General features: G+C 40.9%; 1 protein-coding gene across 1 annotated transcript in view; it reads left to right on the forward strand.

The window, feature by feature from the left end:
- Nucleotides 1-359: 359 nt before the first annotated feature.
- The window catches only part of GRAMD2B (GRAM domain containing 2B), a 43,010-nt gene continuing 28,551 nt past the window's right edge, over nucleotides 360-14,818 (forward strand). The window contains exon 1 of the mRNA XM_018086125.1: nucleotides 360-556. Within this exon, the coding sequence (XP_017941614.1) occupies nucleotides 432-556 (125 nt within the window). The 5' untranslated portion in view covers nucleotides 360-431. The remainder of the gene's footprint in view (nucleotides 557-14,818) is intronic.

A 14,818-nucleotide genomic window follows, 5' to 3' on the forward strand; every position in this document is an offset into this window, starting at 1 on the left:
ATATACACATATGTTATTCAAACTTGGGTACTTAGAGACAGATAGATAATTCACAAAGTAGAATTTATAACAGACCACATTACATTTTTTGGTAAAATGTCAGCAAAACATCATTTGAAATAAGAGTTTTTGTTTTACATTCCTTCATAATTCATCGAAACAAGATATTGCTATTAATAATGACATTTCAAAGACACAGTGCACTTAGATTTAGATGATTTCTGCTTTCAAGTGAACCTATGAAGTGCTGCGGATAGAAAAGTAAACTCCCTTATGACGTCGCATCAATATGTTACTCATTAACTGATTTTTAAATCTGGCGTGAGCTGGACTCACACCAAGACAGCACTTCCTACAGCAGTGAAAGGCTGTAAGTTTCAAGAATCACTGTAGAACTGAATTTACCTAAGCCTGCAGTTAACTCTATTAAAATGTCGAGAAAAGGAAACTCTTCAGAGGACTCCGTTTTTCATTCTGAAAGTTGGAACAGCTTCCGAAACTCAAGTATTGACACCCCAGTCAGTCCTACAGAGAGTGTTGGATCAGTATTTATAAGGTAAATACCAGTATGTCTGGGGTTTCTGTATGTACTTGATGACAGGGGGAACAGGGCAGCAACAGAGAGGGCATTGGGACAAATACAGCAATGACGATATCCAGATGACAAAGCTTAATATGAGAAGGTAATACATGCAGAGATGATAATTCATATTAGTGATTGCACTGGGAAGGGGAGCACTACTGTAAAGGAGAAATTTGTAATCATGGACAGAAGGGTGTTGTTCTTTCCTTCATTACCTATGACACTGAAATAGGGCTTTGAATTTGTATAACACTATACACAAATAAACTCAAACCTTTAAGTGACCTCTATCAGGTCATCCAGATATCTATGATATCTGAATGGATCTCTGCACATAACAAATGTAAGCTTTGTTATATCAGGCAGCTTAACAAAACATTTTCATGTGTGTTTTGGCCTATACGAACTTCACAATGTTTAATAAATTATGTTTCAAGAGAAAAGGTACCTTAACCACAAGGAACATTCATGGAAGTTGAACACTTGGATGCATGAATACTGCTAAAGTATTTGCTGATAGAACAATAGTAAAAAAAGTTTTAAGGGGAAATTTTTTTCCTTACTTCAGAAGAGTGGGCTTTTTGGATAGCAGACCACCACTGAGGTGGAATTTCATTGCAATGAAGAGTTCTGGATAAATCATGCACACTTCATGCACAGAAAAATGAGAGAAGGCAATGTCAGAGAGCTTCTGGCACTTTCAACTTATCTTTCCCCATCTACTGCAGGAGCAAGACAAGTAAACATCCATAGTATTTAGGTCAGCCCATCATGAATAAAATAGCTTTAAAAGCTATTCAAAGATATCTTTAGACATTTATTGGTTCTTAACCCACTTGAAAATTCTTTACCAAGCCCTTGTCCTTAATATCTGCTCAGTGCAACAACCATCAAGAGTGATTTGAAACAGTCACCTCCACATAGTATTTGTGTGGCTGAGTTACATTTCTTTGTGGCTGTGCACAAATATTTTATATGGAGTAACAATACATATCAGTAATTGGGTCACTACTATAAATAAGTCTGTTGGTCTCATTTTTTCTCTTTTTTTTTTATCTGCATACCGTCGTTTCTTCCAACTCAAATGTCAGAGAGATAATGTCCATGAGTTTGGACAGATAATACAGAAACAGAAATTTTAAGTTTTAATTAGAACTTTCAGAGACTCTTATCTAGAATTAATCACTTAGAGCTTGTTTTTCAAACAAAAAATCCACATCTGTTTCTGTATACCTCTTGATCTCATTTTCCAATCAGGCATGGCACATAAGTACATACAGTGGCATAAGGAGGGTGCAACACAAGAAGGTGACATTTAATCACTTCTAATTTGGGAAATACAAAGTTTGTCCTCTTTTCTCTGTCCTGTCCAGAACACTGGGCAGACAGACTTACCTGCTTTTTTATTTACCACTAGATAACAGTACACAAAAAGCTGCCATATACGCTTGACAGCAACATGATTGGGCCTTACAAAGAACAGAGTCCTTTACCTCAGATTTCTCAATAATCAACCTGCCTGCCAAATGTATTGAGTGGTAGGGGCAGGCCTTCTAGAAATACAGTTTACTCAGTTGCTGTTTTAGTAAGGATAATATGACCATAAGGCCCTGATGTGAAATGATACCTCTATCAATAGCAAAGATGGAATACCAGGCTGTGAATACTAGTCAATATAATAAGAAGAATACATGATAGCACACAATGAGCCAGTAGCTGGACTGAGCTCTCATCAAACTTGCTTTTCATGTGTTTGTCACAGTCATGATACATTTATGCAAAAATGAGCTACACAAAAAATCAGGTAAAATGCTTTCAGGAAAAATAAATGCAGACTCTGCATTCAGACTCTATTTTCAATACAGTCCCATTTTTCATATGTATGAAGATGCACCCACAGAGAAAATTTACTATATTAATGATTGTTCTTGTTCATCCTAATTATTCATGCCTGAGGACAAAAACTGACTATATGCCTAAGTTTTTATATACCTCTGTTTTCGTCTCACTATAATTGGCACCATGTGGAAGAGCAAGAATTTGCCAGAATCCAGGGGGTTATTAACATTTCATAAAGGGGAGCTTACAGTTTATTACCATGGCAGTATGTTATTCCTGACATAGAGCAGAGCTGATTTCAGAAGCAAATTAAGTCTCTGGAGCTATAGCTGAGATGTCAGCTTTATATGCATTATAGATGGGAAATTTGTATTGATAAAAGTATTCACCACATGTGTATGCAGCATTTTATCAGCACAAATGTATAGAGTTGTTTGGAAATTAGAAAAAAAAACATTTTCCACAGTCCAGATCAAAATACATGCTAAAACAATAAGGATCTCAACCTCTCATTTGGAGCCCATCCCTATAATCTGAGTCAATACTCTGTACCCAGATCTCCTAAACTTTAGAAAAATCTCAAGCCTTTTGGTTTTTACCAATCTTGAGAGTGACTCTGCAAAAAAAAAAACCCAAAACATATTAAACACAAGAAAATGTGTTTTTTCAGCAATTTAGATCAGGACTACTAATCACTAGGTCTGTGAATGTCACACTGCTATGTATGTTTACATCAATCCTAGCAGTAATCACATTGCAGGTTGGACATTAAATGCTTGGGGGAAAAAAAAGAAAAAAGAGAGAAGATTTTGTATTTGTCAGTAACATTGATATTAGGCAAAGATTATAAACAATTTTTTTAAAATACAGAAAAATGTACAGCATTGAGAGATTTGTTTTCTAAATGTAAACTCATGGCAATGGGAGTCAAAAAGTCCCTTTACTCTAATCCCGGCTTGGCAGCTCATTTGGTGCATTACAACACATAAATAAATTAAACACAAACCCCATGTTTTGCATCTGTGATCTGGCATTAATATTTACCTATCATTTGCATACAGTAGAATAACAGAAAAACCGTGTAACAACTAGTCACATAAACTTTAAAGATGGTTTTGTAACAGATGGTTTTTTGGTTGGACATAAGAAATTATCCCCACATTAGGTTTTCTCTCTGAAAATTTTTTGGTAGAAAAATAAACTTTTTAAAAGTAAATTCGGCATTGAAATTATACCCCTCAGAATCTTCCAACATACTGCTGTAAAGCTGAGGCTTAGTTCAGAATAATTTAAGCAGTCATGTTAAAAAGACAGACATATACTTACCACCTTCTAAAAGGTGTGTTGCCTTTATAGCTCAATTATGAGCACCTGGAACATTGGCAACCACTTTAATGTTCAGTGGCTTGCATCTGGGATTTGGCATTCACACTTTGTGGCCTGAATATGAAGACATATTTACATTTGGGGTTTTTTTTTCTTCCTCCAGAGTAATACAGCTCTTAGTTCTAAATGAGATAGAATAGTATATCAGCTCAGTCAAACAGCTTATTATTCACAACCCCATCTGATGTTAACAACTGTGAGAAAACTGATAGAATGACCCACTCTTTCCCATTATCTTGTGTTCCTCACTTTAACCTTCCTCTTCTAAGGGTGAGAAAAAAATTTTCCTAAGCTTCTGGAATGTCTGGGTACTATATTTTCTTATGGAAGATTCAATTTATTCTCAAATAAGCTAATTTTCATTTTCTTACAAACTTAACATACCATACTGCTACTCTTCAGAGACTACTAGATGACCAAAGGTTTCTCTCAACAAAATGATCACTATATTTAGACATAACGTGAATGTTTGCTTGCATGCATGCATATCTGGTTCCAAAAAGGATCCACTGCATTCCTCTATGACACACAGATTCAATAGTTATACACATGCATGTATCTTATTCATTTGATGCACATAATCTGTTTGATGTCCTAAACATACAGCTGTACCTGGATTGAAATTTTTGTCCCAGGTATCTGTATACAGAGATGTCATACTTGGATGTCACCCAGCATTTCCTTGGACATTTATAATTAGAGGATGACAAATCAAGCTAATCTGATCCACCAGAGTAGAACAAGTAATATTTGCATTTATTTTTTCCAGCATAGCTAGACAATATATTAAATGATAACATATTTCTTTTATTATAAAGGGAGATATATATATATATATATATATATATATTTGTATTATAAATCCAGAAAGATGCATTTTGCTGCCATGGGATTTGATCCTATCCTTTTAAATTACAAGATCTAGGCATTACAGTATTCTAACGTGCTAGTATTGCCACTCATGAGGCATCCGGGGCAATATATTGCACGAAAAACATGCCTTAACTTTTTTTCCTTGTGAACTAAGAGGAGACACTCTGTGTGCCAACTGACTGAGTGCCTTCTCACAGGTAGCAGTACTGAACTATTACATGTCACAAGGTTGCTTTTGTCACAATATAAAAAACTTGTCGGGAACAATTTGGAGAGAGATGAATGTTACTTTATTTCAACATTGTGTTTTTCCATTCAGCCTCCTTCCCATACTGTTCTTTTGGTCAGTATAGCCCAGCAAGACACAGCAGTAAGACTGACAGTATGCAGTGTGTCCTCCGTGACCATAAACGGGTCCTTGTGAAGGTCATTGGTATAAATAAGGCTGTAAATGTGTTAATGGAGCACAAGGACAATGTTACACGTTCACTATGAGGCAGGCTGACACCACATTACTAGTAAGCCAGAAGTTTTGTGAGACGGTTTGTCTCTTTTTTCCCGCTGGGTGTTACAGTCCATGATTCTGGCATAGTCTAGTTCATCCAACTGCGTCAGTATGGAGCCACAACAAACAGCCTCGGTATGCCTCAACATTTGTGATGAGAAATACTCTACCTTTCAGCCCAGCTTACTCCATTTGCCCTATATACTTCCCTGTCCAAAGCAGAGTTCAATCAATACAATAATCCAGGCTACCTTAAACAAAAAAACAGGAATGGACAGGCAGATAAGACTTCCAGTAAACTGCTCAGAAGAAAACAGTGACCTGATATGGGTCTCTATAAAGTAATCTCACGCTTTTAGAAACAAATTACTAAACTCTTAACCCAGGCAAGGAGTGAGAGTCAACTGGTCAAAACTGCTTTTCATTTCTTACAGAATTGCACCACTCTCTGTGTTCTGGCCCTAGTTATTTTCCATGGGCTATTTTAGGCACTGGCTTATTCCATCTATTTTGAGAATACTTCAAGTGTGCTGAGTGACTTGAACACTGTTTTTGAATACTCCTGCTTGAGTGCTTGAGTGCATCAACACCCGATTAGATCAGGTATTGCCTTGTCTAGCAGGGTCTTGTAACCTCCAAAGACAGAGTCCATAGCCTCTTGGGGCAACCTCTTCTAGTGCTGCACCACCCTTCAAGTGCAGCTATTTTGTCTTTTCTACTGTGCATCTCCCAAGCTGTAAGCCTGGTTTCACTCTGACTTGTGTTTGACTTGTATATATTCTAGAAATCAGATTTTTTTTTCACTGTTTCAACACCTTTCCAATTGTCTATTAGTTTGTGTCTCATACTATCACAGCTCCTATTTCTATAGCATTTACCATAAAACTGCTTTCCTATCACATTTCAACTTAGCAGGTCTTTCAACACTTAATGGCTTCCAAGAATTTCTGTAGCTTTCACAGAATCCTACCAATGCAGAATATCATATAAAAAACTGAAGACAAGACATACATAATGACTTATGAGCCAAAAGTACCTGCATTCAGGTACTATTAAGGTTGTATCTCTTAATACATTTTTGCACCTGCAATGAGATACAGAAAAATTCGCTACAGAGGAGAAATGTGCTCGAACTATACAGAATGCCTGCAATCACTGTACTCATTTTCTGCTTTGTTTCCTTCCAAGTAAGTTTCCTCACACTCAGGCATGCTGATACTTGTCATATAAACTGAGAAATACTGTGTGAATAGCCTTGACTGTACTGAAATAAACCTTGTTGATTAAGACAATCTCTAACCCTCTTTATTTCCAGCTAGATTGCCTTTTTTATTGTTCAACAGCAATATCCTATCCAAGAATCTCTAGGCCTGGGTAGCAGTTCTACTGCTTTTTATACAGACCTTTCCAGTGTGCCCCATTAGGCTCTTTTATTCTTTCTTCATATTATTCAAGATAGGATTCAAAATTATTCTGATAAATTGAAGAAACAGACTGGAAAAAAAAACAGAGCAAAATACACAAAGGATACGTAGACAGTCATACTTAGTCAAATCTAGAAAATTGATGTTAATATACTAGAGGAGAATAACATCTCAGCTGTCCTTTATGAAAGCTTCACTGGGTCACAGTGTTTGAACACTAAACCTTAGCCAGCCTCACCCTGTTGTGAAACACATAAACATTTTACTATGAAATATGACCAATGGTACTGTGTATACGATAGATGAGTAATCTCTTAATCTCTCTATGCAGCCTTTGTAAGGCTACTGGTGTCCAGCCTGGGGCAAGGCACTTCAGAAAAGATCTGAACCTGTCAGACACAGTTCATAGGAAAACAATTTGTACGTTTTACCTGAGACTAAAGATAAGATGAAAATGAAGGCAAACTGGACACAGTTTTTCACTGTTCTTCATATTGAATAAATTAAGAAGTAATGGTTTTAAATTTCAGCAACAAGGATTCAGGACCACGTTAGGGTTTGAGGATGTCTCCCAGATGATAGCAAATATTGGAATCGATTGCCTGGACGCATTGTTGACTTTTAAGAGCAACTTAGATAAGAGTCTTGTCAGGAATAACACAAGAATAGCAGGCCTTACTTTGGGACAGGGAATGAACTCGATGACTCTGTGAGTCTCTCCCCATTCTGCTTTTCTGTGATTTAATATGTATCTGAAATCTTCTATAGTGACATTGTTTCACCTCTAATTTTTCATCCTTTGCTATATTACACATAATGTTGAAGGTCCCAACTACTGAAAACACCCAACCTTCTCTGAGATTTTATGTACTCTTCAGAGCAGGACCATGTCAGTTTTTGCCTACATGGCATCACTAGTACTGCAAGTACTAAACAGGAAACAGTAATTTTAGAGTACACTGCTTTCTCTTTCTCTCCCCAGTCTGCATTTCATCAACTAAAGAAAAACCTAGCCCACATTTTCGCACAACAATGGGTCTCTGTTAGTGACAGGTTGGTCTTCAAATACTTGCTTTACCATATCTATATAAATGAACAATTATCACAGTAAAAGCTTCTCTGCACTTTTTGTGTGTGTTTGTAAGACTTGATCAAAATAAAAGCACACAGTTTTCAAGTATATTCCACCAACATGAGCAGCTGCAGATTTGATTGTTTCATATAGAGCACTCCTCACTGCATATTACTGGGGATCCTGGCATTCAGAACTTTTATCACTCAGGAGTGTGTCCTCTTACTCTGGAGTTGCTGTGTCACGTACAGTTTGACAGAGCTTGGCCACAGTTTCTTTTTCAAATCCTCCAAAAAAATCACAAGCTATGGTCATTGCTCATTATTTCCACTGTCATTATCAAATGATAGCAAACTGCTCTAAGGAGGCATGTATTGGCAATTTGCCAGAACAAACTCTCTGACAAGAATTAAGGTATCATGATATGGAAAAAAGTATTAAGCCAGGATTATTTTTTTACGGTTTAGGCTCCAGGTATCAATTTATTTGAGACTAAGTTTCTTCTACACTAAATAACTTGACTGATTTATTTAAATCAGAGAGCTTTGCACATCTTGAGAATGGAACCAGACGAAACCAAAACAGAGACTGAGCTCCAGGGGATCAAGCAACTCCTTTTCAGTTCTTGCACCACTGAGGCAGAGATAGGAACCTCTGGAGATGAGTGAACAAAACAGCATTTACCTCCTGTAAATCTGCCAGACTGAAAATCTAAGCATTCAAAAGACAGCAGATTTTATTTATTCAAATATCTAAAAGTCAGATTCTCACTTACAGAAACCACCACTGTTCTGCTGAAGTGCATATCCTCCTTACACAGGAGTCATTCAACCACAAGTCTGCCTCATAATTAGGACTAAATTAGCAGCAGATACATTTTTAGTGCAGTGAGAAGCCTCCAAAAACAAGATGAGGGGTAGGCAGTCACTTTTCCTGCTGATTCTAATTATCCTGTGCATGCCTAGTACACCCTTATATGAGAAAAATCTGAGGGGAACACAAAACCTCACACAGGTTGCTGCACTGCAGAAAAGGGTTCTGAGCCTGAACAGACACGGGATTCCAACCCTGCCTTGCCTAATACTTTCAGTTCCAATTCTACTCACAGTCCAGACAGCTAAAATGGCTCCTATTCTGTTATCTTTAGATAAATGAGATGCTGGTATATAGCCACAGGTTGTGTCTGGCATAAAAGAGTGGGAGAGGCTCTGTAAAGCAGTGCCAAGTTCGCTCAGGTGCTCCACAGGGAAGCATAATGAAGCAATCAATGTTTCACAGGTGCAGGACCTAACAAGTCTGAATAATCTTTCTTGTAAATTACAGCTCATTTTTTTCCACATATGCCTTGACTTTTATGTTAAACAATACATAAACATTAGCTAATGGTGTTTCCCAGAAATACAGCCATTTTAAATGTCTTCCTTTCTATCCAGCTTGGTTTACAGTCTTCGCATTTTCTTGAACTGGAGCTAATTAAACCGACACAGCCTAGATAAGATCATACAGCAATCTCACATTTGCTGTGTGACCAAGAAACTATGGCAGTCCTGAACATCTTCACCATTAACACCTCTTTCTTTTCACTGATTTCCTGAATGTATTGCAATACCTAAAATTCATTTCTTGCACCTCCAAAAGACTAAGTATTCAAGTAATCCTAACAATGCCACTCCAGAGGTGATTAATTTGCTTCTTACATTTTTTAATCTGAAATGTATGTTAGTATCTATCTCCTACACAGATATTCACTAACAGAAGCCATTATCGTGTACATATTCTCCTGTTACCTCATGTGAACAGTTGGCTGTTAGGAAGAAACCAATATATTCTACTATTAATTCTATTAACATATTCTAACACATTAAAACATGAAAATAGACCTTTTTATAGAGCTGTTACCGTGAACTTTCATTCCCAAGATTGGCACTCTTTAGACTGTATCCTTACAACTCCATCTTAACTTTATGAAAATATTAGTTCACCAAACTAAAACCTGACTTGGGTATTAAGCAGGCAGTGAAAACATTTTTCATATGCATGTTCACAGTTTGTGCCTGCCATGCAAGACAACTTGTGCCAAATGCTTCCTTAAATTTAACCTTCCTGAGGGCACAAACTTGCCCCACACCTCCACCAGCACAAGCCAAGGGAAGGCCAGGGTAGGTCATACTTGATCTTTTTTGCACAATATTAGGTCATTTTTTCAGAGTTACTAGAAATGAGACAAGGAAGGCTAAGACTCATCTAGAATTAAATCTGTCCAAAGATGTCAAGGACAACAAGAAGGGTGTCTACAAATACACCAATAACAAAAGGAAAACTAAGGATAATATGGGCCTGTTAATGAAAAAGGGACCCTGGTAACAGAGGATGCAAAGAAGGCAGAGCTCCTGTGCACCTTCTTTGCACTGGTCTTCACTGGCAAGACCAGCCTTCGGGGATCTCTGAGTGGACCTGGGTAAAAGAATGCTGGAAGGAAGACTTTCCCTTGGTCAAGGAGGAACTACTTAGAGAACATCTAGGGAAATTTGACATCCACAAGTCCACAGACTTGTGACAGGATACATCCATGAGTGCTGAAAGAGCTGGCAGACAATATAACTAGACTGCTAACCATCATCATCTTTGAAAGGCCACGGAGATCAGGAAAGGTGCCTAAGGACTGGAAGAATGCAAATGTCACCACAGTGTTCAAACAGAACAAGAAGGAGGACCCAGGGAACCACTGGCCAGTCAGCCTCACCTCAGTCCTGGAAAGGTGGTTGGACATCACATCCTGGAGGCCATGTGTACTTACATGGATGACAAGACGGTGATCAGGAGTAGTCAGCATGTATTCACTGAAGGGAAATCATCCTTAACCAACTTAGTTGCCTTCTACAATGAAACAACTACCTGGATGGATGAGAGGAGAGTAGTGGATAGTGCCTACCTCAACTTCAGCAAAGCTTTCAACACTGTCCCTCACAACATCTTCATAGACAAGCTGAGTGGTGCCAAGCAATAGGACAAGAGGCAACGGACAGAAACTGATGCACAGGAAGTTCCACCCAACTATGAGGAAGAACTTCTCTACTGTGGGGGTGACCACACACTAGAAAGGATTGCCCAGGGAGGCTGTGGAGTCTCCCTGGAAAAATACAAGAATCGTCTGGACACAATCCAGTGCTGTGTGCTCTAGGATAACCCTACTTAAGCACGGAGGTTGGGCCAGATGACCCACTGTGGTCCCTTCCAACTTGATCTATTCTGTGATTCTGTGATTTTCTGGGCAGACGAACCAGCCTGGGGTGCTGCTCATGACAAAGGAACCAAAACCACTTGAAGCTGCCACAAATGGAAATATCAGCTAGTCACCTCAGAAGTTCACGTTAGTACAAGCTGTCCAGAGGCCAGCATCGATATTCGGGCTACTGCCTGCTTCCAGGAGTCACCGGGGAAATACGCTGACAGAAACCGGGGCCCCGCTCATCGCCGCCTTCTCCCCCGGGACCGCGCCTGTGTGAAAGCGCCTATCTCCTGTCCCCCCGTATAAAACATTAAGGACGGCTTTTGTTGGAGCGGCGGGAGGCGGCGTCTCACGCGACACAGCATCCCGACTGAATAATTTAAGGTTCGTAAAGGATAGGCTGCGAGGGGAGCGTGGGGCGGCAGCGCTCCCTGAGCTCTCGGCCGCGGCCCGGGCCGGCACACAGCCCCCGGCCGGCTGGATCGACCGGTTTTTGGCGGCTCGGGCTCCGGCCCCAGCCGGGCCGAGCGCGGGGGCGGGCGACGAGGGCGGAGCGGAGCGGGGAGGGGCCCGCCGCCGGCGGAGTGCTGTGGGGCGACAGGGCGCTGCCGTGCCGATGGTGCTCATGACTGAGCCGCGTGCGATGCGGAGAGCGAGAGGCTGTGCGGGCCGCCGGCAGGCGGAGAGCAGGGGCGGTCCGCGGCTGTGAGTACTGCCCGCGCCGGGACGGGGGGGACCCGCCGGGGCGCGGCTCCGCCCGGGGGGAGCGGCGGCGGCCCCCGGGATCGCTGGGCGAACCGCGGCCCGGGGGCGGCGGCGAGCCCTCGGCGCGGTGGCGCCGCGCTCTGGGTCGCGGGCCTCGAAGTGCCCCGGGAAGTGTCGCCAGAGGGGCTCCGCGGCCAGGCTTAAATGGAGCGCGAACACCCCCGCTCAGCCAAGGTCCGCACCCCAGCACAGCGTTGAACTCCGAAGTTACACTTTAGGAGCAACGCATATAAATACTGCTTCTGGTGATTTCACGCAGCAGCCTGGGAATCTTTCTGAAGTGCAGCAGCTGTGTTTTATCGCTTACGGCAATGTGCATGGGCTCCAGTGGGAAGCTGTGATCCTCTCCTCTGGGTGCCAAGAAAACCCAGAGCTTTTCCAGAAGTTCACAAAGTCTGATACAGGCACGAGGCAGTAAAATGGGAGTTCAGTGTGACTTCTGTCCCGCACAGAGATGGGACAAGGCAAGGCGGTGGTCGGTCACCTGCCTTGGCATGGTTCCCCACCATGGTCCTTGCCCGTTGTGGCAATACCCATACTGAAACTTCTGCTTTTTAACCTAGGAGGTACTGTAAAAATTGAGCAGGTGTACATATCGAAAGTACTTAATGTTCTCCATGAGGAAGATGAGGCCTTACTGGGTGGCAGAGGCTGTCGGCCTGGTGGAATGTAGGGAAGTCAGAGGGCTTCCCATGGGCCGGAGGACTCTCTGCATTCCCCCAGGGCTGGTGACCTTCCCAGCCTCTGATGGTGACTGGGGGCATAGAGGGTTAAAGGTTCATCTCCTGCATTGGTCTTTGGCTTCCTGTGGAGATCTCGGTTGTTTAGTTTCTTGTATGCCATGGCAATGACCATCACGTGAAAATGTTACTGGAGTCAAACAGCTGTCTGTTTCCATACCAGCCTCCCAATTCACATGGGTCTTGGCAGTCCCAAGGATAGTGTTTGAGAAGTTAAGCATCTGCAAAACAAGAATCTAAAAACTGTGGGGCTTTCTCCTCAAAAGAAATTTAAAAAGTTAACTTTCTCCTAATCTGAGATGATTCCTCTTCCCAAAGAACTATTTTTCAGAAAAATTTAATCTTAGCCTCCAGAAAAAAGGCGAACAAGTTACCAGCAGCTAGCTCTTTCTCTGGAAAGAAACACTGAGAAGGTCTGTGGGGTTTGGAGGTTTTTTTGGTTTGTTTTTTTTTTTTTTCCTCAGCTGTTCTATCCCTGATCTCTAAGCAGGTGTATTCCCAAAGTATGTATCAGAGTGAAATCTGTTGCCAGAAATAACTTGCTTGTTAGAGAGCACTGGGAATCAAAGTGTCTTCTAAGTGTCCTTTATCCTGAATGGTGTAATCACATCAGTGACTTCACATTACAAGTGAGGCATAATTCCCAGACCTTCTCTAGAGCCTTCTGACTTCAAGACTTGGATCCTGACCCCCTACGCAGAATTATGCCAATGAACCTAATCAAGTTCTTCAGGTATGCAAGATCTGTATCTGAGTTTTCTTTTGAGAACAGAACTAGGAGCCCAAGACAGGGCATAGAAAGCTTGATCTCAGAGACAGTGCATGTACACCAGCTGACAAACTGACTTGTCTGTTTTGACCCCTGAAGTTTAATCTTTCAGTCCAGAATCAGCTACAGTTTTAGAAGCAAGGTCAGTCTTAACCAGTGTGATAAATGGAGAAGTCTCACTTGCTATGACACTATGACATTTTTTTAGCTGTCAATTCTTGCTGTTCAGTAGGTGTGATGCAGAGGAAAGCTGGGAGGTCTGTTACGCTGTAGGCTACAATCTTCAGCAATACTAGTCTGGCCATCAGGAGGCTGAAAAGACCAGGGGTAGGCAAAAAAACTTGAAATGCTTTGTCTTAGACTAGAAAACTGTTGAAGCGTTTGCTGGCTGGAAACAAAGTTGAAATTTGTTTGCCAGTCCTATGGTATCTGGATCCTTCTGAGAACCTGTTGTATTCATGTAACTGTGAGTTAGCTCACAAGCCAAGTAACTTTGATTTGACTATTGAGAAGTTGTACGGGGGATTGTTCAGCTGAAGAAGAGGAGAATCATAGTTTTGATTCAGCAAGAAGTGAGCTTTCCAGAAGTTGAAACGTTGAAGATTTGTTTTTAGAAATGTTGTGCATAACTGTGTGTGGATATGGTGGAGTTTCATTCCCTTCATGTACTTCCAGGGAAAAATATACAACCAACAGAGTTCATGCTGACCTCTGTTTGAAAAAAAAACGCTAGCATAGTTATAGAGGCTTATGGAATCTTTTTGTGTTTTTCAAAGCTCAGGAGACAGAGATATGTGTGTAGAGTGTTCATGTACAATAACCATGCTTCCTGGAGATACACTTAAAATGTTGTTCAGTTTAGAGATGGACTTGAAGCTTGATATGCTTCTGCTGCTGTCATAAAGATGTCCCTGGAGGATAGGTGCTTCTGAAAGATTGAAGCTGTAGAAGTATTTTGGGTTGTTTTTTTTTGTTGTTCAATTAGTTGTTCTTAATTATTTCAGGCTTAGAAACTGGGAAGTTTCTGTTTATCTGGCAGTGATTCAGGGACATTATACAAAAAGAGTTAAGTACGCTCATACTGATTTAGAAAATGGGCTTCTCTGACATGTTTAGTGATAATTATGTATTTACAAAGTTTGCAGTACATCTATGTGAGTTTTATGACCACAGAGGTAACACTGTGTGTCAGGTGGGCACTGTTGTTATGCAGACCCAAAGCAGTGATGTGCCGAAAGTTTCTCATTACGTGGAGTTCCTCCCAAGCAAATAAAAAATTTCAGGACAGAAAAAACTTTCTGAGTGGTGATTCTTGACCATTACATCCCGATGTGACCTCAGACCAAAAAGGAGTTAACCCTTGTATTTAGAGGAGATTCAGTTTTCTGACCTGCAAGTGGGATGTGTTATATTTGTGGTGGCACTGGACATGCCTTAGGAGCTGTCAGCCCTGCTGCAGAGACAGCTGGTGGAACAGATATTTTAGCATTGAAAACAAGAGTGTGGCACATGAAGGAGAAGTGGCAGAAGTGTAGTAGCAAGCAATTCATATTCCATGCCAGTATCACTGTGCTTTCACCCATATTTGCTTCTTCTGAAGTCACTATAGCACTTTCTGGTGCCACAGATGGTA

Source organism: Manacus vitellinus, unplaced genomic scaffold (assembly GCF_001715985.3).
Source record: "Manacus vitellinus isolate BGI_N305 unplaced genomic scaffold, ASM171598v3 scaffold_9_pilon, whole genome shotgun sequence".
Taxonomy (NCBI): Eukaryota; Metazoa; Chordata; class Aves; order Passeriformes; family Pipridae; genus Manacus; species Manacus vitellinus.